At 36.5% G+C, this 27,492-nt stretch overlaps 1 protein-coding gene across 1 annotated transcript; it reads right to left on the bottom strand.

Moving 5' to 3' along the window:
* Positions 1-2,616: 2,616 nt before the first annotated feature.
* On the bottom strand, positions 2,617-26,678 carry LOC123662155. Its single transcript, XM_045597039.1, has 4 exons — positions 26,565-26,678; positions 25,418-25,592; positions 4,205-4,438; positions 2,617-2,814 (listed from the first exon to the last, which is right to left on the bottom strand). The coding sequence occupies exons 1-4, from the start codon at positions 26,676-26,678 to the stop codon at positions 2,723-2,725; spliced, it is 615 nt and encodes a 204-aa protein (XP_045452995.1). The 3' UTR covers positions 2,617-2,722.
* Positions 26,679-27,492: the final 814 nt, after the last annotated feature.

Below are 27,492 nucleotides of genomic sequence, written 5' to 3'. Positions count from 1 at the left end.
ATCCGATTCGATCGATAAATATTTTTACAGCTCCAGGGTCTATTTCACCAATTGAATATAAATTTTACCTACTCGTAGCAGATTTACGCCGTGCTGGTAGATTTACCAGAGGCTTTATCAACAGGATATTTAATAGAAGCAATAATCACATTTTTTGGTTAAACAGGTTGCGTACATATAATATGTCAAATATAATTAAATTTGATGGCGAAACTGAAAAACCAAATTATATTTTATCGGTCAGATATCGTTATAATCATTCATATTAATATCATCAACCCGTTAGATTTACCCCTAATAGAAGTAATTTAGGGGTCATTCAAGTATTGCGTAAACACCAAAAAGGGTGGGGGAAGTCTTTGTTGTGCTAATTTTTGATGACATGGGGGAGGGTCTAGATTGTGGGTACGTCAGCAATGTTTACATATTATTTCTGAATACACCTGAATTGTGAATCTGAATTCAACTGAGGTAGGGCACAGCAGGAATTTCCTGCTCAAAATATGGAGCAGCCCGACTGGGCTAGTGCCTCGATCTTACAGAAGATCACAGCTAAATAACACTGTTTTCAAGCAGCATTGTGCTTCTGTTGGTAAGTAAGGTGACCAGAGCTCCTGGGGGGATTCGGGATTGGGTCGGCAACGCGCTTGCGATGCTTCTGGTGTTGCAGGTGTCTATAAGCTACGGTAATCGCTTACCATCAGGTGAGCCGTACGCTTGTTTGCCGAGTTAGTGATATAAGAAAAAAGGATAGATTAAAATTTTTTTACCTGTTTACGTAAGCATAGGGGGAAGGGGGTAGAGTTTTGCTGACTTTCGCTAACTTTCGCTCGGTAGGAGAGGATTAAAAATTTCCTAAATCCTAATTACGCAATACTTGAATGATCACTTTCTTAATTTATTTTTACTATATTTTTATTTAAGCCGTTATCCAAAGCAGTTACTGGCACAATACATTAGGTCACAGGACAGCTGCCAGTTAGACATTAGTACAGTGCAACCAAATCATTACTTTTAGCTCTACTCGCAATTACTTTATTATATATATCTCACAATTAGTACTTTACTCTTAGTAAAAATATAAGCATCTCTTAATTTTACATTTTTCTAATGACTATCTAGAAGCATATTTTTATTGATTTGTCGCTACTTGATTTTTTTTTTTTGTATTAAAAAATTACAGATCACAAGTTAATCATAGTCTATTTATAACTTTACTTGTCTATCAAATCCTAAACATTTTTGAATATCATATCAAAAATTGACCGCTCCAGCGGGGATCGAACCCGCGTCTCCGACTGACCGTGTCGGCGCTCTAGCCAATTAAGCTATGGAACGATGTACCCGCTAGAGCGAAATTTCTGATATGATGATTTTTATTTTCGGTTTAAGCGAAATTTGGCGCCGTCTATAGTGAGTTCTTTACAGAGACCCGTAACTCAGTCGGAGACGCGGGTTCGAATCCCGCTGGAGTGGTCAATTTTTGATATGATATTCAAAAATGTTTAGAATTCCTAATGTGTGGGTAACACAAAAATAAAATCGTACATATTGTCTATCAAATATTAGGATTAAGAATACCATTACTTTTTCATCAAGGTCGTTACACGCCATGAGATTAACTACAGAGTAATATTTTGATTTGGTGCTTTATAGGAGACAATATAATACTGTTTCGCACTGGTATTGAGAAATATTAGACCAAAATTTTTTCCTGGACAATAATAAAAAATGGGAAATTTAGTGCATCGCGTTTCTATACTAAACTCCTTAAAAAGCGCAGTTTTAAGCTTTTTTATATAAACATGATCGTTTTCGCTCGTTCGCTCGCGATAGAAACCATAAATGGCTAAGTCCTGACACTTATAAATTTTACTGAACGAGAAATGTAGAGACTTGCGCTTCTAAATTTTTTGCTTTGCGTTGCGTTTAGTAAAGTTCTTAAAACGCACAGTATAATATTTATACACAATTATCTAATATATAAAATTCTCGTGTCATGGTGTTAAACATTGAACTCCTCCGAAAGGGCTCGACCGATTTTAATAAAATTTTGTGGGCATATCGGGTAGGTCTGAGAATCGGCCAACATCTATTTTTCATACCCCTAAGTTATAAGGGGGGGGGATTATGCGGGTTAAGAACATATATGGCAAAGAAACGTTTGCGGGGTCAGCTAGTAATATATAATATATACTAGCGGACCCGGCAGACGTTGTCCTGCCCGGAAAACAGCTACGAAATTTGATTGCTTACATACCGATAGAAGCGCCACCTATCGGGTTCAATTGAGATGAAAACTACCCTATCTCCCAAGTTGGACCAAATTACAGATACTTACAAAATTGGATAAAAATTGGTTTAGTAGTTTCGGAGTTTATCGCTAACATACATCGTGACACTAAATTTTTATATATATAAATATAAACAAAGGCAGTCGTTCTAGCAACGTGCCATCAAAAATATTTAAATTAGCTCATATAATGTGTAGTAGCTCACATTCTATGTGGTTACGGCAGTAAGAATATAGCCACCCCCTCTCTTCCCGTGGGTGTCGTTAGAGGCGACAAGGGGATAATACAGTTCCACTACCACCTTGAAAGAACCCACCTGGCAGAAGTGATGATGAGTGATGAATCTGTAGTAGGTGTGTTAACGCACAGGTGTCGTTTATCCCCGAGCAGCGCTCAAAGCGCGACGGGCGGGGGGCGGGGGGGTGGGGTCAGGGGCGCGCCGCCAGCACAAGTGCGGCCAGCAGCAGCAACGACACCCCGCCCACACTTAGCCGTGATGACTTTGACAGTATGCCCTTCCCTGGAAACGGACATTTTTGTGCTTTATTTTTTATTGTCACATTATTATTTTATAACTGAGGTAGGGCACAGCAGGAATTTCCTGCTCAAAATATGGAGCAGCCCGACTGGGGTAGTACCTCGACCTTACAGAAGATCACAGCTAAATAATACTGTTTTCAAGCAGTATTGTGTTCCTATTGGTGAGTAAGGTGACCAGAGCTCCTGGGGGATTGGGGATTGGGTCGGCAGCGAGCTTGCGATGCTTCTAGTGTTGCAGGTGTCTATAAGCTACGGTAATCGCTTACCATCAGGTGAGCCGTACGCTTGTTTGCCGATCTATTGACATAAAAAAACACTACATACTGGTCACGCAGTGGTCGCAGTTTGACCATCATTAATTCAAATTATACGTTTGAACATTATTAGGGCTCTGTTATCAAAGACTTCTACAATAATAAACAAAAAAGTATATATGCGCGTGTGTCGAATTCATGGTAATGTGTGTAATATTTTTTATTTTATTGATTTAATATATTTTTATGCATAATTTATAAAAAATATTAGCATTCTGCATTCCATCTCTATATAAACTATAAGTGTGCGAAATTTCACACTGATCCATACGCACAATTGTCGTACAAAGTTTTTTCTTCAAGTAATATACAATTAAGGTCCTATAAATATTCTCGTACATTATTGATCTATGAATTAATTGGAACCCAAAAAAACATTCCCATTCAATCTGTAACGGCCCCTGTTAGGCACAGGGCTTTTTCTCCATGTAGGACAAGAATTGGAACTTAATCCACCACGCTACTCCACTGCGAATTGGCGGATATATTCCCTACTATTAAAAACGATCGCTATCAGATATTTACGATAAAAACTAGGACCGATTGCTTAACGTGCTTTCCGAGGCACGGTGGGGAGACTCCAAGGACAGACATCCAAACCGGAAAGGAATATTTGCACAAATGCAAATATCCAATCCTTAGCGGACATCGAACCCGTAACCCGTCGGTGTTTTAGGCCACTACTCGGCCCACTACACCAGAGCGATTGTTCCACAAAAGCATACTATATTTTAATTTTTAACGATTCAGAAAGTTTCTTGGTTAGAGAAGTCGAAACTTTTCGCTTCAATCTCTCAACCAAGAAACTGATGCTTTTGATGTCCGAAGACGAAGATAAACGTTTAGCAAACATTATATATGTAGCTGCGACCTTTGAGTCGTAAGCAGCCTTTAAAGAAAGGTAACAGTTAAATCGGTAATTTTTCTAATATTTTACAAAAAAAGAGCGCAGGGTGACTATGAAGAACACAGTTTGGACTATTAGGCTAGCCCAAGCCGTTTTTGTGGCAGGATGGAACAAATCATTGAAATAAATAGTCAAAAAGTTGAACTTACAGCGCTCGGCGAGCTTCTTGTAGCAACAGCAGTCCCTGAGGCGGGCGTAGCGCACGCAGTCCTGCGCCAGCGGCCGGCAGCGGCGCGGGCCCACGTAGCACGTGTGCGGCAGCCAGGGGAACGGCTCGGGCAGGTAGTGGCGCTCGCAGCAGCAGTGGTCGGCCAGCACGCGCGTCTCGCAGTACTCCAGCTCGCGGCGGGAGCATGCCCCGCACCCTACTCGAGTTTCTGGAACTGGGAAAGTCATTCTGTTTGTGTGTCTGTCTGTGGATCTTCTTTGTGGGTATAGTTTTGAAGTATTTCAGTAGAAATACGCGCACTTTAAGCTTTTCTATATTTAAAAAAAGGTCAGAGATAATATGAAGTAATATTTAATTACGAGTATATTTTTGAGTACATTTTTGATTCATCACAGCAGCCTTTCACAGTCCACTACTGGACATAGGCCTCCACAAACATGGCGTGAACTCATGTGTTTTACCCATAGTCACCACGCTGGGCAGGCGGGTTGGTGACCGCAGGACTGGCTTTGTTGCAACGAAGACGCTGTTGCCCGTCTTCGGCCTGTGTATTTCAAAGCCTGCAGTTGGATGGTTATCCCGCCATAGGTCGGCTTTTTAAGTTCCAAGGTGGTCGTGGAACTGTGTTATCCCTTAGTCGCCTCTTACGACACCCACGGGAAGAGAGGGGGTAGCTTTTGATTACTAAATATTAATTAAATATGATCGTAAATGTACATAGCGTTTTGCTTAGCTTGATAAATATAAATCATGAGATAGTCAAAATATACATTTCCATCAAATAAAAAATAGTCGTAAAATACATTGCTTCATACGAATTATAAATAATAAGTTAAACATTATTTTACAAAGCTCATAAGATAAAAAGCGTCACAAAAAAGTAAAAGTTGAACTAGAATTTATCAAAAATAAGGATAGGCGGTTAATTTCGGATTCCCGTCAGCCCCGGACGCGGCGGCTGCACCTCGGCATTCTAATTACGTAAGAATTGTGTGTCGTTGTGTAACGTGTCACGAACAATAGCTGCCTTGTGTCTTGTCGCACACGCTAAATTAATTTTGCAATTCGGTAGCGTTTATGCGTTAAAATTGACGTACTTTATTTGATATTATCTCTGTAATTGTTTTATAATATAATTTAGAGCTTTGACATGACAATATTATGTTGAAATCACTTCGTGTTTACGATGTCTGTTTGAAATAATCACTACGTTTAGTGTTATTTGTGTTTTATTTACGTTTTTTGAGATTTATATATGAGACAAAAGACAAATTACTAGGACTCGTTCACGATACAATACGTTTCAGCCTGTAACACTGTTGGGCATAGGCTTCTTTCTTCATGTAGGAGAAGTGGTGTTTATTAATGTTTTTGCATTTAGTACGTGAAATATTAATATTAAAAACATGTAAACAAGGTTTACGGATTCTGTCCTCAGTTTCTGAGGGTTCTGTATCACACATTGTTTAGAACTATAACTTTTTAAGATCAAGATATATTGGTGGAATAAATTTTTATTATTCTAAAGACATAATCTGCAAAGTGTTAATGTATCGCCTATAAGAGGAATCGGTGAAGAAACTTTTCATTTCTTTAAGGGCCGGTACGTCATTATTAAAGTCTTACACAGTAGTCTAATTTTCCTAAAGTGTGCCGAACATAATCATAAATTCGTTTCTGAAGAAATCAGCACCAGCTTATATTTACGTTACCTATAAAATTCCAGTGATAGGTATTGATTAATTTGGCAGAAATGCAACCGTACGCATGTCGGGTGCAAGGATTGCATATTGATTAGATTTCTATGTGAAAATGCACACATGCTCGTAATGAAATTGCATATAGCTCTATTCGAAGCGATGAGTTATGAAACAAAGTAAGTACCTTATCGAGTAAACTAGAAGATAGGGTTACGAGTACGATTTTTATTCTGTTAAATCAAAAATTCTAATTGTCTAACCTTCGTAACTTTTTGATAGTATCTGGACGTTATATGACAATTGCTTGTCTATACATACAAATATTATAAAGAGGAAAGGTTTGATTTTTTGTTTGTTTGTTTGTTTGTATGAATTGAATAGGCTCCGAAACTACTCGGCAGATTTGAAAAATTCTTTCACTGTTGGAAAGCTACATCATTTCTGAATGACATAGGCTATATTTCATTTTCAAAAAAAATAGGCATCCTTACTAAAATTACGATAACGTAATCCAAGGTGTGAAAAAAATATCAAAAAACTACCTTACATCGCGTGCGCTGCGAAAACTATTGATGATAGAACAAAATGATATACTACATTTTTTTAGAACACACCATTATCTACAAAAAATCAGCGGCAGCATATCTCTAACTATTACAGTCATGTCACAATAAGCGTTTTTTTATTGAAAAAATGAAATTAAAATACCACCGCTACAAAAAGCTCTTTATTTGTACCTTGGTATTAACCCTTATCAAAATAAATGATGTATTATTTAAGACTGCTTCAATATCTTTATATTACTTTTTGAATTATTCGATTCTGACAATCCATTCAAAAGATATCACGAGTTAAAAAAAAATTAAAAAATAAACTGTATTCGGCTAGCTATGCGTTGTAGGCGTCACTCGGGCAGGGGTACGGGAGGGGGGTTAAGATCACGAAATAAACTTGCCGCGCGGCTTACTCGCGCGGTCGGCTCCCTACGTGATGGACGTGTGCGGAATTTACGCTTGATAATAATTCGTTTAGTAAGTAACTAAACCGATTTAAAAAGTTCTTTTCAGAACTAAACCCATTTATATAAAATATTGTTCACTTAGTTATTAACCTAATAAATTACTTGAATATTTTTCATGATTTTCAATTTAATTTTAATAAATAGTAGGTAGTTGTGTACGTTGTCATATAGTAGCATATATAGCTTACAGTTATGCTAATTTAGTTCAAAGGCATTTTTTCTTTTGTCATTTTGAAATGCCTAAAAGATCAAGATCTCAACTTTCTAGAAATAGTTCCCAGGCCAGGGCATCAAAAATACGTCGAAATGAAGAATCTTCATCAGAAACTGAAAATCGTCTTTCAATTCATAGACAATATGTGGCACAATCGCGTGCTAGAGAGTCGAGTACCGAGCGTTCGCAACGGCTCGCTGAACAAAATATGAGAACCACTCAAATACGCGCGCGAGAATCCAGTTTGCAGCGTTCTCAACGGCTCGCTGAACAAAATGTGAGGACTTCTCGAGTCCGCGCGCGAGAGTCCAGTCTTGAGCGTTCAGAGCGACTAGCTGATCAAAATTTGAGAACCTCTCAAGCACGCGCGCGAGAATCGAGTCTTGAGCGTTTACAGCGTCTAGCTCAACAAAATTTGAGAACCTCTCAGGTACGCGCGCGAGAGTCCAGTCTTGAGCGTTCGCAGCGCCTTACTGAACAAAATCTAAGAACCTCTCATGTGCATGCGCGAGAGTCAAGTACTCAGCGTTTGCAGCGGCTTGAAGAGCAAAATATCAGAAATATTCAATCTCGCACTAGGGAATCAAGCTCTGAGCGTTTCCAACGCCTTCAAGATCAGAGAGAACGACAACAGACGTCAAGAGCGAGAAGTCGCAATCAAGTTTTAGCCCACAGTAAAAGATCGGCTTTTAGATACGATCCACAGATTGATTATGCTCAACAGTCTTCCGTCCAAATCGGCGACATGAATAAGATCTGCCCTAAGTGTTCAGCCAAAAAATGGGTCGATGAAACTAATGGCATGTGCTGTGCTTCTGGAAAAGTTAGTCTCCCCAGTATTCAGGAACCACCACAGCCAATAAAAAATCTTTTGACAAATAATCATTCGCTATCTAGACATTTCATAACCAACATCCGTAAGTACAATAGCCTATTTCAAATGACTTCGTTTGGCGCCAAAGAAATAAGAGAGGGTAATTTTATGCCAACTTTTAAAATAGAGGGACAGGTATATCATCTTATTGGTAGCCTTTTACCACCACCAGGCCAAAATCCACAATACTTGCAGGTATATTTCATTTCAGACGCAGATCAGCTATCATTGAGGTCAAACATAGCTCCAACGCTGAAAATAGATTTAATTAACAAACTACAGACCGCACTGAATAGCCACAATGTATATATACGAAGCTTTAAACAAAACATAGAACGCAATTCTTCGGATAATTTAAAATTAATTATTCATTCCGACCGCCCACCACAGACAGCACACCCGGGTAGATACAATGCTCCAGCTGTAAACGAGGTAGCCGTTCTCTTGGTTGACGAAGAAAAAGGCCCCAGAGATATAGTGCTCCACGGAAGAGACGGCCAACTTAAAAGGGTCTCTGAGTTACACCGATCGTATGATCCACTACAGTATCCCTTAATGTTCGTGAAAGGAGAAGACGGTTATTATTTAACCATTCCGCAGGAAGGTACAGCGCGTAACAAAACTGTGACGTGCATGCAATTTTATGCATTTAGGTTGATGGTTAGAGCTAACTGTTTTAATGCATTACATTATTACAGGGACTTATTTAGTCAATATATTGTCGATATGATGGCAAAAATGATATCGGAACGATTGAATTACATATGTCGTAACCAACAGAGACTAAGGGCTGAAGAATACATTCATCTCAGAGATGCTTTAAATCAAGACGGAAATGTTGACCCATCAAATATCGGTCAACGCGTAATCTTGCCATCTTCATTTACAGGTTCTCCGCGTTACCTGCATGAAAAAACCCAAGACGCGATGACTTATGTCCGAAATTACGGGAGACCAGACTTATTTGTCACATTTACGTGCAACCCCGAATGGCCTGAAATTAAAGCGGAACTACTACCTGATCAGCGATCTTTCGATCGTCATGACATCATTTCAAGGGTGTTTCATTTGAAAATGAAGAAATTCTTAAATTTATTCGTTAAAAATGAAATATTCGGCAAAGTGAAATGTTACATGGCAAGTGTAGAATGGCAGAAGCGAGGTTTACCACACTGTCATTTGCTGTTTTGGCTAGAAACAAAAATCCAACCAGACGAAATTGATAGCGTCATAGTTGCGGAACTGCCCAACCAACAAAACGATCCGATATTGTACGATATCGTAACAAAAAATATGGTGCACGGACCATGCGGAGAACATAACTTATCAGCACCATGTATGAAAAACGGTATTTGCACAAAAAAATACCCACGACGTTTAGTCAACGAAACTCAGACTGGAGAGGACGGATATCCAGTTTATCGTCGTCGTGATGCCGCAAATGGAGGACTGAGCGCTTCGCTAAATATCAGAGGCAGAAATTTCACTATAGATAATAGTTGGATTGTCCCATATTCTCCACTTTTGTGCAGGACGTTTAATGCTCACATAAATGTAGAGTACTGTCACTCAGTTCAAGCCATCAAATACATTTGTAAATACATAAATAAAGGATCGGACCAAGCTACATTTGGCGTCAGAAACCCAAATGATGAAGTGGAAAACTACGTAAATGGCCGTTACATAAGTACTTCCGAAGCTGCTTGGCGAATATTCGAATTCCCGATCCATGAGCGGCATCCTACAGTTTTGCAGTTAGCTGTCCACTTAGAAAATGGCCAAAGGGTGTATTTTACCACAGAAACGGCTGTACAAGTGGCCCAAAATCCACGTAAAACAACATTGCTGGCTTTTTTTGAGCTCTGTAATGAAGATGAATTCGCAAAAACACTTCTTTACCACGAAGTCCCGCAATACTACACATGGGCCAATAATAAGTTCACCAGAAGGAAGCGTGGTGAGAATGTAGTTGGCTATCCAGGCATAAAAAAAGATTCCGCTTTAGGTAGAGTCTACGGTGTCCATCCTTCTCAATCCGAGTGTTTCTATCTTAGGATGTTGCTGCACCACGTACGCGGTCCAACTTCATTCCAGTACTTGAAAACCGTTGACGGAGTTCTGAAAGAAACGTATCAAGCTGCTTGCCGTGCTAGAGGTTTGCTAGAAAACGATGACCATTGGGAAAATACTCTCAGAGAAGCTTCGCTTTCTCAATGTCCATTACAATTGAGAGAATTGTTTGTGGTCATACTTTTATTTTGTCAGCCATCGGAACCATTAAAATTATGGAACATTTTCAAAGACGATTTATGTGAAGATATTAGACACAGAATCAGACAGCAAAATCAAGACATCACCTTACCATACAATGAGGACATTTATAACGAAGGTTTGATACAAATAGAAAATAAACTGTTGCAATTAAATGACAAAAGCCTAAGTGATTTCGGATTACCATCATCAGTTCGTACAGAAAGCAATGCAGCAGAGACTATGACTCATCGCTATGATACAAATAATTTGACCGCTTTTGTCAATGAAAACCTGCCAAAGTTAGTCCCAGATCAAAGACATGCTTTTGAAACTATAGTCGATAGCGTCATTCATGACAAAAGAAAAGTTTTCTTTTTGGATGCACCTGGTGGAACGGGAAAGACGTTTCTTGCAAATTTGATACTTGCTAAGATAAGACAATCAGGGATGATAGCAATAGCAGTTGCTTCCTCAGGAATTGCTGCAACTCTCTTGAAGGATGGCAAAACTGCTCATTCTACTTTTAAACTTCCACTATCCGTCAATCTTGAACAACAATCTACATGTTCCATCCGCAAAAATGGACCTATTGGTAAATTACTACAAGACGCCTCATTGATTATGTGGGACGAATGCACGATGAGCCATAGAGCACATATAGAGGCCGTGAACAGAACCTTACAGGATCTAAGGAACTCCTCTGCAGTCATGGGCGGGATTACTTTTGTATTTGCTGGAGATTTTCGACAGACTCTCCCCGTTATTAACAGAGGCACGCGAGCAGATATCATCAAGGCATGCTTGAAATCGTCTCCCTTATGGACTACGATTGAAACATTAAAATTAAGGACAAATATGAGAGCTCATCTTCATGGAATCACTGATAGCGATTTCCCACAGCAACTGCTAAAACTTGGGGAAGGAATTTTTCCAACTCCAAATTTAAGCGGTCATTGTGACATTCTTCTGGATGAGTCTCTAGGCCAAATACTCCATAATTTGGAAAATTTAATAGATTCTGTATACCCTGATATCGAGAATTTGCACGAAAGAGACTTCCATTGGCTGTGTTCTCGGGCTATAGTATCACCTAAGAATGATACTGTCAATGAAATAAACAATCTGATTGTTCAAAAAGTCCCCGGCCAAACAAAAACATACAAATCGATCGACACTGTAACGAATATTGAAGATGCAGTCCATTATCCACAGGAATTTTTAAATTCGTTGAACCCTTCTGGACTGCCACCCCATGAATTGACGTTAAAAATCGGAATCCCAATCATGCTTTTAAGAAATTTAAACCCTCCGAGCATGTGTAATGGGACGAGGCTGCTTATTAAGGAGTTAGAGGACAATTTAATAGTAGCAACTATTATCACTGGCCCAGCAGGTGGTCAACTAGCTCATATACCGAGGATACCGATGATCCCAACTGATCTGCCAATCCCATTTAAACGGCTTCAATTTCCGGTAAAAACATCTTTCGCATTAACAATTAACAAGTCCCAAGGCCAAACCTTCGAATTAGTAGGGATCGATCTGCGAAAGAAATGTTTTACTCATGGTCAACTGTATGTTGGTCTATCGCGAGTCGGAGCCCCTGAAAATCAATTTATTTTGCTGCCACAAAATAAAACAACATCAAATATTGTTTACAGAGAAGCTCTAACAAAATAAATGTATTTTCTTTTAGGGTTATGACCTCAATAATTGAAAAAAAAAAAACAAAAAATTAAAAAAATATATCAAAAAAAAGAAAAAAACCCCAAAAATATACAAAAAATAATTGTGTTTGCTCGCAAACGAAAAAAAAACCGACTTCAATTACATCGAAGAGTAATACAACGTATATCGACGAAAAAATAGTAATACTTTGTTCGTATTCCATATAACGCGACATTATAAAATTGTAGAATTATATAATGTTCTACTGTTATTTCTAACATTTTGTTAGCGATTGTAGGCAGAAATTTCATAAAAGGCCCGTCGTCGATTCGCGCGAAGCGCTGACATCGCTTATTACGGCGGGTTTTTTAGTTGAAGCGGATTTATATTGAATTACGGTTTATGTCTTTTTTATTAAAAATATGTAATGTTCATGTTTTCACACAGCTCCGATGCACGACTGGAGTTTACCCCTTCAGATCAACTGTCTAAATAGGCACAAAAAGGCTTACTAGTCTAAGAAATATATTATTACTATATCAAATTGTAAATAAATGAATCTATAACGCCATCTATCGGAACCTAATTGCATTATTAGAAAACGTCTGAACGCCATCTCTAACAAGGTCATTCGTTCAGTAGATTTTACTGTTAAATTTTTTCATTCCGGGGCCTTAAATGAAAATCGATTCATAAGGAGAAAACTCCAAAAACAGTCAAGTAAATACGCCATATCAGATATAGCTCAAAAAGTTCGAGTCAAATCTCAATTATATTTAAATGGGACCACATGACAAGCACCACCTATCGATTAAAAAAAGAATCATCGATATCGGTCCACCCAGTAAAATAGTAATGAGGTTAATATAACGTTGGTCGACGTAAAATAGCCAAGTAAATACCCAGTATTAGCGATAACTCAAAAATTAAAAGCTCAAATATATTTATAACGAATAAACTGCTACTCTCTACTCTAGTGGAATATTGTAATTTGATCGATAGTGAACGAAGTAATTTCATAACATTTTGATAGATGGCGTTGTGGCAAAGTATTGAACATGACCACAGTCGTCTTAACATCGTCATGTAAATACGTGTCATCAAAGATTACTCAAAAATTGCTCATTATATCTCAATCATATTTAAAACGGACGACATGACAAGTATTAGCTTTTGATTTATACAAAAAAGATCAAAATCAGTGCACCCAGTAAAAAGATATAACGTATAATACAACGTAGGGTGACGAAAAAACTGTCAAGTAAATACGCAATATTAGATATAACTCACAAATTACTAATCAAATCTCAATTAAATTTGAATGGGACCACGTGACGAATAGTAGCTTTTAATTTATATAAGAAACGTCAAAATCGGTGCACCCAGTAAAAAGTTATGAGGTATAATACAACGTAAGGTGACGAAAACAATGTCAAGTAAATACGCGTTATCAAAGATTAATCAAAAAGTAGTTATCAGATCTCGATAAAATTTATATGTAACCACATGATAAACATCAGCTTTCGATTAAAGTAAAAATTATCAAAATCGATAGACCCAGTAAAAAGTTATTGCGGATTTTCGAGAATTTCCCTCGATTTCTCTGGGATCCCATCATCAGATCCTGGTTTCCTTATCATGGTACCAAACTAGGGATATCCCCTTTCCAACAAAAAAAGATTTATCAAAATCGGTACAACCAGTAGAAAGTTATGTGGTATAATACAATGTAGGTCGACGAAAAAAGCGTCAAGTAAAAACGCATTATTAGATATAATTCGAAAAGTAGTTGTTAGATCTCAAATAAATTTAAATGGGACCAATCGGCACACACCACCTTTCGATTAAAACAAAATTTGTCGAAATCGGTCTACCTGGTCAAAAGTTCTGATGTAACATACATAAAAAAAAAAAAAAAAAAAAAAAAAATACAGTCGAATTGAGAACCTCCTCCTTTTTTGGAAGTCGGTTAAAAAACACATAAATACAAAAAAATCATTAAATAATATCTGAATTTAATTATTCTTATTTTTTTTTTTATTTACTCTTTTTTAGGAGCTCGACGCAAAAAGGGATGAAAATGTGTCATATTATTATTATTATTATGAATGTGTTAAAATTAACAAATCTAAATGTAATGTTTAATGCCCGTGCGAAGCCGGGACGGGCCGCTAGTCGAATATAAAATATTTGGCGACAATGCTATTAAATGGAAAAGAAGTCAAGATAGGAGTTGGCGAATGCGGCTCTACCACTTTTAAACTTTCCAAGACTATCATAAAATCATTTTCGTTACTTGTATGCTGTTATTATTATCCACGTAATCATCAGATTGTAACTGTAATAGTACATACAATTATTTAACAATGTACACAGAAAATACCTACAGTAAAATATCAAAATATCTGAAAAAAAAAAATCGAAGTGACAAAGACAAATCGAAGGTTGCTCGATTTCTAATAAAAACACGAACCACTCGTGCGTAAAATCGGTAAAACGTAAAAAAGTATAAAATGTTAGCAGATCAACAAATCTTAGAAAATTACCTTGAAAGGCTTTTTTTTTGTAATGGGAAGTAGAACTTTTTTACATATAAGTTTTTATAAAACCAACAAAAGTAATATAATGATGAGCGAGATGATAAAAAAAAAGTTTTAACTAACATTGTCTATATGATTAGTTTTGATACTTACATATAGTCTTTTTAATAACTAAGCTCTGTGTAAAGAAACTTGATATAAATCGAAGAACGCTGGAAAATCAAAAAACCAAAAAAATAAAGATTTTGTTTCAGAAATCCTCGAAAATGGAAATCAGGCGGAACCTGCAAATAACAGCAAGTATAGCACAACTAATTGACTACAGTGACGTCAGTCACCAACAACACATGCGGTTTCACGGCCTCACGATGACAAATCACCACGCCCTTCAGCCTTGAACACCCTGATTGAATGAAGTCTTGTAATTTGCAACCTCAATTTGTGGTCCTTGGAATATGCACCTATTGCCATAACAAGCCAATCTGCTATAACTGTCATATCATAATGATGGATCGCAGTGATATTAACGTTATTGCAGTTTTTTTATAGGTTTGGGGTTTGGTAAACAAGTCTCAATTGTGTCAAAAAGTACTATAAAAAAATTCATTTGATTGATCATTTCTACACTAAAATAATAGAACTATGCCGAGGTAAATGTTGAGTTAATTATCACACAGAATAAAAAAAAACATGCATGATAATTAAAGCTAGTGGTCGCCCAGAGGTCGAAATTCGACCATAATTAAAAATTTAAATTCAAGGAAACCAAAAAGTTATAAAAATAAAGAACCTTTTTTAAACTTTTCAATTTGACTACTGTATTATATGCGTGGAGTGTCAAATACATGGTAGTGTGTGTAATTTTTTTTTTATTGATTTAATAATTTTTAATCATAATTTTAAAAAATATTGGCATTCTGCACTCCATCTCTACGTAATATACGTGTGCGAAATTTCATACTCCTTCGTCCGCGCAATTTTTGTAAAAAGGGGTACAAAGTTTTGCCTCACTTATTAATATAAACGTGTAGATGTAAAAATATATATGACGAGTTAGCGCAGCGGTCATGTCATTGGTTGTAGCGCTAGCGGTCGCGAGATCGATCCCCGCACATGACAAACATTTGTATTGGCCATACAGATATGAGTTGTAGTCTGGACGTTAATCAAAAAATCAAATCACGAGAAGATAACATACTAAAACACCAAAATTTATGCATGCTGTGTTCACTGTAATAAGAATGAACATTAAACCTTTCAAATTGTTACACACATACACTTTTATTATATTGTATCATTCAATTTGTGAACCCAATAAAAAAAAATTAAAAATTAAAAAAATGCTTCGAATAACGAAATTGATATAATTCATCAAATCAAAGTACTTATAAATCATGAAAACAAAATAATTGTGTTTGCTCGCAAACGAAAAAAAAACCGACTTCAATTACATCGACAAGTAATACAACGTAGATCGACGAAAAAATAGTCAAGCAACTACGCGTTATCAAAGATTACGCAAAAAGTAGTTATCAGATCTCGATAAAATTTATATGTGACCACATGATAAACACCAGCATTCGATTAAATTAAAACTTATCAAAATCGGTACACCCAGTAAAAAGTTATTGCGGATTTTCGAGAGTTTCCCTCGATTTCTCTGGGATCCCATCATCAGATCCTGGTTTCCTTATCATGGTACCAAACTAAGGATATCCCCTTTCCAACAAAAAAAAAATAGAATTATCAAAATCGGTACATCCAGTAGAAAGTTATGCGGTATAATACAACTTAGGTCGACGAAAAAAGCGTCAAGTAAAAACGCATTATTAGATATAACTCGAAAAGTAATGTTAGATCTCAAATAAATTTAAATGGGACCAATTGGCACACACCACATTTCGATTAAAACAAAATTTGTCGAAATTGGTCTACCCGGTCAAGTTCTAAAGTAACATACATTTAAAAAAAAATACAGTCGAATTGAGAACCTCCTCCTTTTTTGGAAGTCGGTTAATGAGAACATTTTTAAATTAAATTCATACTAGCTGTTGCATCAATCTAGTACAAAGGATAAGGATTCGATTAACCATATACATAGCAAAAGAAAGCTATTCTCAATGATTCATTATCCCTCAATTGATTTAGAATGCACACAACGATACTAATGCGATTGGAAATGGAGGCCGTGCACTTTCACACAAGCAATTTAAAACTTAAAAAGTAATGTACGGGATTTTTTTAAGAATCTTGGCCATGGCATCGCAGGAACTTAACTTCCCGGACGTATAAGAAAGAGGTGGCTAGAGAAGTGCGATATCTAAGTCCGAATAACGCAAAAGATCGAGTAAATTGGAAGAGTGTTAGTTTAAAAATAGAACTGCAACAAAAACTGAGAATAATAAGCAAAAATAAGAAGATTCTTTTTCTATCAAGAAAATAATTTGGAAATTGTACAATATTATACATATTGTTGTATAAACCATATCCAAGTGAAAGAGAAGTGGAGACAAGACAGCTTACTAAAATATGCACAAGCCCTCGTCACTAGCGGTGGATGAGACGTAGGGTAGATTCTTATATACCTCCATATATATTTAATTGTTATTATATTCGCTGCAGCCTGTAATAGCCCACTGCTGGACAAGATCAGGAGAAGGATCAGAGCTTACTTAATCCACCACGCTACTTCAAAGCGGGTTGGAGGATAATTATTATTAAACTTAATTGTTATAACTTAATTCATTTTTAGTTTTATATTTATTTTGTATAATTATATAAAAAACGAAGTTTCCAAGTATAAGACGAATACTGAGTGTTTATGGAATTAATTTTGATAGGTATTTAAAAAAATATAGCTTAGAACCTTACCCAATAGTTTATCTCCAGTGTGTTATGGAGAATATGTCATTATGTTATACATTATATAAATTCAAATCAATCATATCGCGCCGTCTGCATACATATGAGAACAAATACACTAACTAATCGATTTGATGAAAACTCGGATAAGCTACTTTATATATTATCATATAATTAATTGACACTACCACGCACGCATGCCAACATCACTTTATGAAATATATTTTTATACTAGCTGTACCCGCGACATCGTCCGCTTGGAATTGAATAAAAAAGTTATTGTTCAGTTCGCAGAGTTACTAAATAAATAAATTTCTAAAATAAAAGTAGCTTAAGTACTCTTTATTACATCAGCTATCTGCCAGTGAAAGTCCCGTCGAAATCGGTCCATCCGTTTCAGAGATTATCTGGAATAAAGAGACACACACACAAAAAGGGAAAAAAAATGTTAGTTTGGTATATGTACCGTGTATACATCCATATGCATTTAGTAAAAAGCGGTTATTTAATATTACAAACAGACACTCCAATTTTATTTATTTGTATACTCGTAGAAGAACTATTTTTAAATAACAACGATATTAAAAATTTATATTTTGATATTTTTATTATTGTATAGTATTTTTAACGCCTCATCTGTGAACGTACGTGATGTATGGACGTATTAGTCTCATCATACAAAATCTTTGCAGAAATTCGAATGAAATTACCTAATTCTACGGTAGATTAACACTTACACACAATTAACACTTATCACAATTTCATAAGAAATAAATAACTGCCATTGACCTTAATACATAGTAATTACTCAATCTCTCTTTTAATAATTACTATCAGCGCCATCTCAAGGTGTACTCTAGAGGTGTATTTTAGAATTTCCCAGTAAAATTCATAAATCGTTAATAAGTTGAAGACAATTGAATTGGAAACATAAAAATTACAACACTTCCTTCCAAAGGGACATACTGATGCTGTCGTGGTCTGGGCGTTTAGGATTGTTGTGTTTCAGAGCCCCGACAACGGGGTTTATTTATTAGGGGGGAGGGGGAGGGGCGTTTATTTACTTACATTATCATATTAATATATTCAACCTGTAACGTCCCATTACTGGGCTTATTTCTCTTCCTCCATATACGAGAATGGTCAGAGCTGAATCCACCACGCTCCAATGATTCATTTATATTATTACGAATAAAAATAAATAAAAAACGAATTAATTTTCTGTCTGAAATCAAAATTGGTCTAACTAACATACGCTAACGCTTTACGAGAATATGATGGACGACTTTAGAATATCGATGGCTATTGTAGTTTAGCGAATAACAAAAGGCTTAGGGCACGGTTTAGCAGTCTAGTAGCGTACACGAATATTGGCAGTGTCACAAGGAAAAAATACCAAGAAAATTCTAGAAAAAAGACTAAAGTAACTTCTTATAAAACATAGATATAGTAAAATGTTGTCATTATGTGTCAATAGACAAGTGTGGTAAGAAATTTTAAAAGGTAATTTTACTTATTATTTACTAGCTGTGCTCGCGACTTCGTCCGCGCGGAATAGCGATTTTACATGTTCAACGCGATTCTTTAAATTGGCATAACTTTTTTATTTATGAACTGATTGACATGAAAGTAACATTAAATGTTGAGCTAAGCTTGCCATAATATATTAGTAAAAACCACATATAAATCGAATAAGCCGTTTCTGAGATTAGCGTGCACAAACGCACAGGCAAACAGACAAAAATTCTAACAATCATTGTTTTGGGTGCTATTTACGTTGATAAAGGTCCCAATAATATTTTTTGTCATATATCTTCCATGTACAGACAGCGACCCGTTACTGTTTATTGCACTTAACAACAGACTATACAGAAAATTACATATATAGTTGATGGCAAAGGTAGTATATGTATTGATAAACGTATTTGCTTTAGAATTTACTATACAACTGTTGCACTGAAGGACAAAAACGTTCTTGAAAATTTAAGAGGACCATACAGGAGCAGGATCAAAACATAATCCACTACCCTACCCCGCAGGTTGATGGATAATTTTCTTATAATAGATTAACGGTTATTATCGGGTATCTATGATAAAGATGTTCTTTTCTAGGCATGATGACGAACCCTTCCATAAGAATCTCCAAAAAGCTTGTTAGACCTACCATCAAAAAAAATCCTAGTCAAACATAATACGCTTCAGCCTGTAATATCCCACTACTGGGCATAGGCCTCTTTCCCCATGTAGGAGAAGGATCAGAGCTTAATCCACCACGCTGCTCCGATGCGGGTTGGCGGATATATTCCCTACTATGAGTAACGATCGCTATCAGGTGTATATGATAACAACCGGGACCGACGGCTTAATGTGTTCTCCGAGGCACGGTGGGGAGACCAACAAGGACTGCACAAACACCCAGACCACGGCAAACACCTATATGGCCAATACAATTGTTTGTTATGTGCGGGGATCGAACCCGCAACCGCCAGCGCAACAGGTACAATCCATGGTTGTGACCGTTGCGCCAACGCGGCGTCAAATATAAACTATACATAATTGTATTTGCTAGCAAACGAAAAAAAAAAAAAACAACTTCAATTACACCTACAAGTAATACAACGTAGGTAAACGAAAAGAATTAACGAACGTTCTAGTCGGTACTACGATTTTCGAAAGTCCCCCTAGATTTCCTTGGGACGCCATTATCAGATCCCGGTTTTCTTATCATGGTACCACCCTTGGGATATCTTCTTTCCAACAAAAAAAGAATCATCAAAATCGGTTCATAAACGACGACGTTTTCCGCGAACATACATAAATATATGTTTTTTTTCCTCGCCTCCTCCTTTTTTAAAGTCGGTTAAAAAGCACATAAAACCAAAGTATTTATCCAAATATTTAGTCACATAAAATTGAAGAAAAACACAGACTGTTAAGTGACGAGACACATTTTAATTTATATCGTACTAGCTGACCCGGCGAACTTCGTATCGCCTAACACAAACTTTATCGTATGGTATTAAAGTTCAAATTGACTTTTAAGTATTATCACAAATCTTTTGTATGGGAGTATAGAAAAGTGTTGTTTTTAGACTTTTTCAGGAAATTTAAATTTTTTTTTTAGAATTTTTCTCTCCGTAAGAACCATCCTCGTACTTCAAGGAATATTTTAAAAAAAGAATTAGCGAAATCGGTCCAACCGTTCTCGAGTTTTGCGCTTAGCAACACATTCAGCGACTCATTTTTATATTATAGATAATCTCTTTCAATTGAATCAAAGGATATACTCGTAATATGATATGAGACCGGAAGAAACAAACAGCGGACATTAATTTTATCTCAAAATGTGTTTGCATGAGCGTTGTGCGACCACGGTCAACCTTGGCGGCGACAGTTAACACGCTTAATTAACGGATGGCTCACGTGATTGACAGATGATTGCGGGGTGGCGCTGGCGACAATAATACCATGGTATTAATGTAATTACTGCGAAGTTTATCGTGATTCTCTGTGATACTGCTAAAATTAACATGTAATCAATTCATGTAAAGAACACGTACTATTTATTTTGAAGTAAGGTATGAGTTCCTGCACAAAATATGAAGCTGCTCGACTGGGGTAGTGCCTCAAAGTTGAAGTGAAAAGTTATTCGGTATTATACAACGTAGGTCGACGAAAAAAGCGTCAAGTAAAAACGCATTATTAGATATAACTCGAAAAGTAGTTGTTAGATCTCAAATAAATTTAAATGGGACTACATGACACAACCTTTCGATTAAAAAAAAAACCATCGAAATCGTTCCACAGTCAAAAGTTATGAAGTAAAATACATTTAAAAATACCTTAATACGGAACCAAATGTAAGTGAAATTGTTGTTCCTAATAAACAAACTTGTACAATAATGTCTCTACGTAGAGTTCTCGTTATCATTGGTCGCCTTCGCATCTCGCTAATGACCGTTTCTTATTAATAGCTTTAAGCACATTCTCAACGATAAACGTTACTTGCGAACGGACTTTGGTTACGTAGTCACGCCAAACTGCTGAACGAATCTAAATAAAAACTGGATCGCAATAGATAGAGTCATCTAAAATAACACAACATTCAAGTTTATCGTACAATGTAGATCTTCAGTGGTTCAGATTAGACGCGAAATTTACAAAAAAAAAATGATTGTGCTTTAGATCACATGACTGAAGTCAAACTTCTGCACAAAATCTGTATCTGCTAATGCTATGCTAATGCTGTATCTTAGATATACGAAACGTAACTGGCTATGAGAGAAAGAAAATGTGTATGATCACACTTTTAGTAACGCTCTCGTCAGCATTCACCAGCTTACTCCCCAAGCCAGGCGTACGTAAATAAGTTTTATTTCAAAAGTATTGATACTTCTTACTGCAAATCAAAAGTAGAGTAATAGTATAGCTTTTACGGTCTCTATCAATGGTTTTAGTAAAAGATATTCTGGAGTCGTCGCAGACGCTAGTCACGAGTCCCCGAAATATCGGTGGTATAAAATGGCAATCGCTGTAAAATACAATGTACGGTACAATAATACGAAATTTTAACTCTAAATCGAAGTGGTTACCCCTACTAATATTATAAATGTGAATGTAAGTTTGTTTGTTACGCTTTCATGCGAAAACTACTAAATCGATCATCATGAAACTTTGTACACATATTCTTGGGGTATTAGAAGTAACATAGGATACTTTTATTTAAAAGAATCCAATGCGAGCAAAGCTGCGGTTAAAAGCTAGTATTCTATAATTTTTTCTTCCCTGAACTGATTCATATATTCAATATTCACTAGCCCGTTGGCGCAGTTTGTAGTGATTTCTGCTGGGTTCGATCCCCACCCCGAGTTTGGGTATAATATATATATTTATTTATATATGTGTTATTTATAAGTATGTTTATCGGAAAAAAATGTAGCTATACCAGTCGGCTGTTACCTATCACACAAGCATTAAAGTGCTTACTTTAGGAACAGACGACCGTGTATGTATTTAGTAGGATATTTATTTATTAAATATTGTGATACAGTGGAGTGAGTGGAGTTTACACGATTAACGTTAAGACAATTGAAGTCATCGTCATCACACAACAGTCATCAATCAGATACACTTAAAACTCGAGAGCTATTAATACAAACTCACATCTCACAATAAGGCTGACTCACTTCACTGCCGCTTAACGCTCTACATTTATGTAGAGTCGTCGTCAAAACTCCTTTCAGGGAACTATCAAACTTGAAAAGTTTTTTATTTAACTTTTGTAATCGATATTTTTTCATTAAAGTAGGTATTCCTTCTTGATTTCTTTGCTGTTACTATCTTATGTAAATTTGCAATGTACGGCTTATGAGTATTAGTTATAGCTACACGTTACGCAAGAATTCATTCGAGAATTATTATTTTTTTAGTATTTCCCAGTTGAGCAAAGAAAAGATAATCATAATAATTGGTATAATTAGGGTACTTTCAAACAAACAAAATCTTTGGCTTTATATATGATATCCCTACTAATCTATTTAGAACGGATTTTACGAAATTCGACCCCTAAGGGGGTAAAACGGGGGTTGGAATTTTGTATGAAAGTCCTATGTTTTTGAAGCAAGAGACTTGAAATTTAAAATGTATGCTCTATAGATGGTGAAAAGGTGTCCAAATGATGTATCTTTAGAAATTAACTCCCTTTTGGGATTAAAACGGGGGATAGTAGGTTGACTCACTCATCACGAAATTTCCGAAACTATAACATCTATAAGCTTGAAATTTGGCAGGTAGGCTCCTTATAAGGCGTCAACATTCGCTAAGAATGAATTTTACGAAACTTGATTCCTAAGAGGGTAAAACGGGGTTGAAAGTTTGTATGAAAGTCCCATGTTTTTGAAGTAAGAGACTTGAAATTTAAAATGTATGACTTATAGATGATGAGAAGGTGTCAAAATAATGTGTCTTTAGAAACCAACTCCCTTTTGGGGTTAAAACGGGGGATGGTAGGTTGACTCACTCATCACGAAATCTCCGAAACTATAACACCTACAAACTTAAAATTTGGCAGGAAGGCTCCTTATAGAGCGTACATATCCGCTTAGAACGGATTTTACGAAATTCGACCCCTAAGGGGGTAAAACGGGGGTTGGAAGTTTGTATGAAATTCCTATGTTTTTGAAGTAAGAGACTTGAAATTTAAAATGTATGATTTATAGATGATGAGAAGGTGTCTAAATAATGTGTCTTTAGAAACCAACTCCCTTTTGGGGTTAAAACGGGGGATGGTAGGTTGACTCACTCATCACGAAATCTCCGAAACTATAACACCTACAAACTTAAAATTTGGCAGGAAGGCTCCTTATAGAGCGTAGATATCCACTTAGAACGGATTTTACGAAATTCGACCCCTAAGGGGGTAAAACGGGGGTTGGAAGTTTGTATGAAAGACCTATGTTTTTGAAGTAAGAGACTTGAAATTTAAAATGTATGCTCTATAGATGATGAGGAGGTGTCCAAATAATGCATTGTAATCTATAAAAGAGAAAGGTTACTGACTCACTCATCACGAGCATTCAAAAACCGCTGGATGGTCTATCCATCCAGGTTGGACAAAGATAAAGTTTGGCAGGGAGGTAGATTATAGTTAGCAGACGTCCGCTAAGAACGGATTTTACGATATTCCATCGCTAAGGGGGTTTAATTGGGGTTGGTATTTTTTATGAAACATATACAGCCTGAAAATAAAACCAAAAATGTGGTGTATAGAGAGATTTTATAAAAATAACTATTAAATTATACTAAATTGTGCCTTTTAAAAAGTTACTCAGTGTGATAAGCATTTCAAGTGACTGAAATAAAAAAATAATTTGCGTTAAACTTCTTAATAGTAATGCATATCTTCATAACCACGAGGACGTAGTCGCGGGCAACAGTAAGTGTATTATAAACAAAGTCTCCAAAAGTGTATGTGATTGATTCGCTCAAAATTTACTGAACAGATTTTCATGCGGTTTCACCATTGCAGAGAGGGCTCCACCATTGGCAAGAGGAAGGTTTATGGAACGCCAAGAAAAGCCACTTTTGATGAGAGTTTCACTGGAAGTTTGCTGGGAAAACTTTGTGACACACTAATTTCAACGCGGGCGAAGCCGCGGGCACAGCTAGTATTATTATAAATATGAATGTAAGTTTGTTTGTTACGCTTTCACGCGAAAACTATTTAACCGGTCATCATGGAACTTTGTACACATTATTCTTGGAGGTATTAGAAGTAGCATTGGATACTTGTTATTACGAAAAAATCAACGCGAGCGAAGCCACGGGTAAAAGCTAGTATTTACATATGATTATTATAGATTAAAAAGTCTATAATTATCCATATCAAGATTACATGAAAGATTACAATTAATGCTTTGAAACAAACAAAACCCTTCGGTTTTATCATACATTTTTCACAAAAAAGATTTCACTTAATATACCAAAAAAAAAAAAAATCTTTGGCGCATAAACTTCTGACTGGGTTCGTAAACGCGATGTGTTGCAAGAAAAAGAGCGGCGTAATTTATGAGCTTGAGTGGAATTAGGACGGTAGATTAAAAGAATTAAAGCAATTGTGGCAAGGTCGAGCGAAGTGGCCGTTTGTCTAAAATAGACAAGTACTCTATCTCCTTTATTGTTTCCTACTTCACTGTGGATTAGTAAATTGAAATGTTAGTTAATTTTCCTAAAAAGACCTTAAGTTAAAGATGGTTGTTGATGGTTAGATATACGATGTTCGTATTTTATTCAACTAGTGAACAAACATAAAAAAACGGGTGTGCTTTAAGCCACACGACTGAAGTAAAACTACTTTAGCAATAGGCCTGCACTGTGTACACAAAGAGAGAAAGAAAATGTCTGCTAGCACCTCTCTCTCTTGCTCCGTTCGCCTCATCAGATCAAATTTTCGTAACGCTCTCGTCACACATTTACTATATTCAAGTCAAACGAGCGTTAAGAAGTTCTACTTTAAAAAAAATCGTTAACCTGTACCTAATTCTTACTGTAGTCAATACTTACTGTCATCAAGATTCAGCCTCGCAGCTGCCAGCCTGGCCGAGGCGGTGGACACTTCGTGCTCCACGAAGTACTCCTCGTACTGAACCTCGACCTCGCCCCATCGGTCCGAGTCGTTGACCCGGCTGGTATTGCTGGGTCCTATTCCGACCGACTTTGCCCCGGATATCGGACGCACCTATGTGGAATAATGGGAATATATTTTCGGATATCGTAAACCTTATCTATTCTATTTTAATGGGTCTACACTAGAAAATATTCAAGCTCATTTTATTTTACTGCACTGTACGCCCCTTTTACTGTCAAAGATTCTTAGAAGTGCCAGAATTTCTTTTAAAAAATAAATATTCGTCTCACACACAACTTTCTCCAGAAGAATAAAACGAGGCCCCGAAACGTAGAGCACAAATACAAAGGCCCAGCTCCATTGGGTACTGATGTGCCCTTATCCATACGAAGTTTTCTTTCTGTTGTTACTTAAATAAAATTAATTGGTTGAAATGAGACCAATACTTAAAAATAAATTGTTTCAAGTACGCAAGCGCCGAACTATGACTAATAAAGAGACCATAACTATGAATGAAATAGCACCATCGCTTTTTCATGTGCCAATTTTATCTTTGGTTTTTTAGTGTTATAAGCGAAGAATCTGCATGTTTTGAAATAAACACTGAGACATACATATATCTACTAGCTGACCCCGCAAACGTTGTTTTACCATATATTTTATTAACCTTCTTAATCCCCCCCGCCCATTATAACTTAGGGGAATGACAAATAGATGTTGGCCGATTCTCAGACCTACCCGATATGCCCACAAAATTTCATAATATTTTATTATCCCTCTAACCCCCCCCCCCCCCTTAAACTTAGGGGTATGAAAAATAGATGTTCGATTCTCAGAACTACCCGATATACACACAAAATTTCATGACAATCGGTCAAGCCGTTTCGGAGAAGTTTAACTACAAACACCGCGACACGAGAATTTTATATATTAGAAGATTATTTAATAATCTAACATAAAGTGTTTAAATTGATATAAAAACTTACCCTTCTCCTTAAAAGAAAAGCTCTGTCTCCCAGGTATTTGAAGACGATCACAAGTAATTTTCAATATAGTGCTTAAATGTACTATAGAGTTCCTTACCACAACTTCTGGCACTCTGAATATGACATCGGGTCTAGCAGACGCAGTCGACAGGCAAGTGAGCGCGGGGAGCAGCAGGATACACACGAGACGCACCGCTCGGCCTCGCCGCATCCCATCTCACTCCCGAGCTCAGCGCGCTCGGACACGCTGGAAATACACGGTCAGTTCAAGAGCTGCTTTTTTTTTATTTAAATTTCTTTACGCACATTTTTCTTGAGGAGTAAGCTGGTGAATTCATGAGAGCGTTACGAAAAGTGTGATTGGGCAAGGCGAACGGAAATCGATAGAGATATGTAAGTTAGATAGAGCTAAAGAAATTTTACTTCATTCGTGTGGTCTAAAGCACACTCGTTTTTTTTGCGTAAATTACTTAAGTTTCAAAATTTTATTCTGATGCAAAACCTAACATAATAATTAACTTAACATAATAATGTTAAAAAATTTAATGAAAAAATACATCAACCTATGGCCGGTTTTTATTTGACTTCCGAAAAACCGGTTCCGTTTTCGACGGAATATTTTATTTATCTGATAGAGCCGATTTTCATAAAATTAATTTCAATTGACCTTCAATAAAATTAACCTTTGAAAGGACTAATACTTTCAATTTCAAAGGTGATATCATATAGAATTTTTGAATAGGAAGTTACATTGCTTCTACTTTATGAAGCAACAGGTTAATTCTACTGTAGTTCGTACAGCGTTCAGTTCATGTACACATTCATATACATATTGCACATGTATCATCGTATTGATATCTGATTTCCAGTGCACCTTGAAACCAGATATTGCAACCAACATACGATACTGATTCTTAAAATCATTATCAATATGCTCTGCATTCAAGACCTAAACATTTCAACTGAATTTGAAAAAAATATATCTATATTGCCAATATAGTAAGATTCCCGGTGTATGCTGGATG

This window comes from Melitaea cinxia, chromosome 18 (assembly GCF_905220565.1).
Source record: "Melitaea cinxia chromosome 18, ilMelCinx1.1, whole genome shotgun sequence".
Taxonomy (NCBI): Eukaryota; Metazoa; Arthropoda; class Insecta; order Lepidoptera; family Nymphalidae; genus Melitaea; species Melitaea cinxia.
This window is presented reverse-complemented; position numbering and strand designations above follow the sequence as displayed.

Excerpts from the sequence above, each read along its gene's own strand:
- LOC123662155 (XM_045597039.1), bottom strand. The coding sequence starts at position 26,678 with ATGCGGCGAGGCCGAGCGGTGCGTCTCGTGTGTATCCTGCTGCTCCCC. Across the intron at positions 25,593-26,564 it reads TCAGAGTGCCAGAAGTTGTG|GTGCGTCCGATATCCGGGGC; the intron begins GTAAGGAACTCT and ends TATTCCACATAG. Across the intron at positions 4,439-25,417 it reads GAGGCTGAATCTTGATGACA|TTCCAGAAACTCGAGTAGGG; the intron begins GTAAGTATTGAC and ends TGACTTTCCCAG.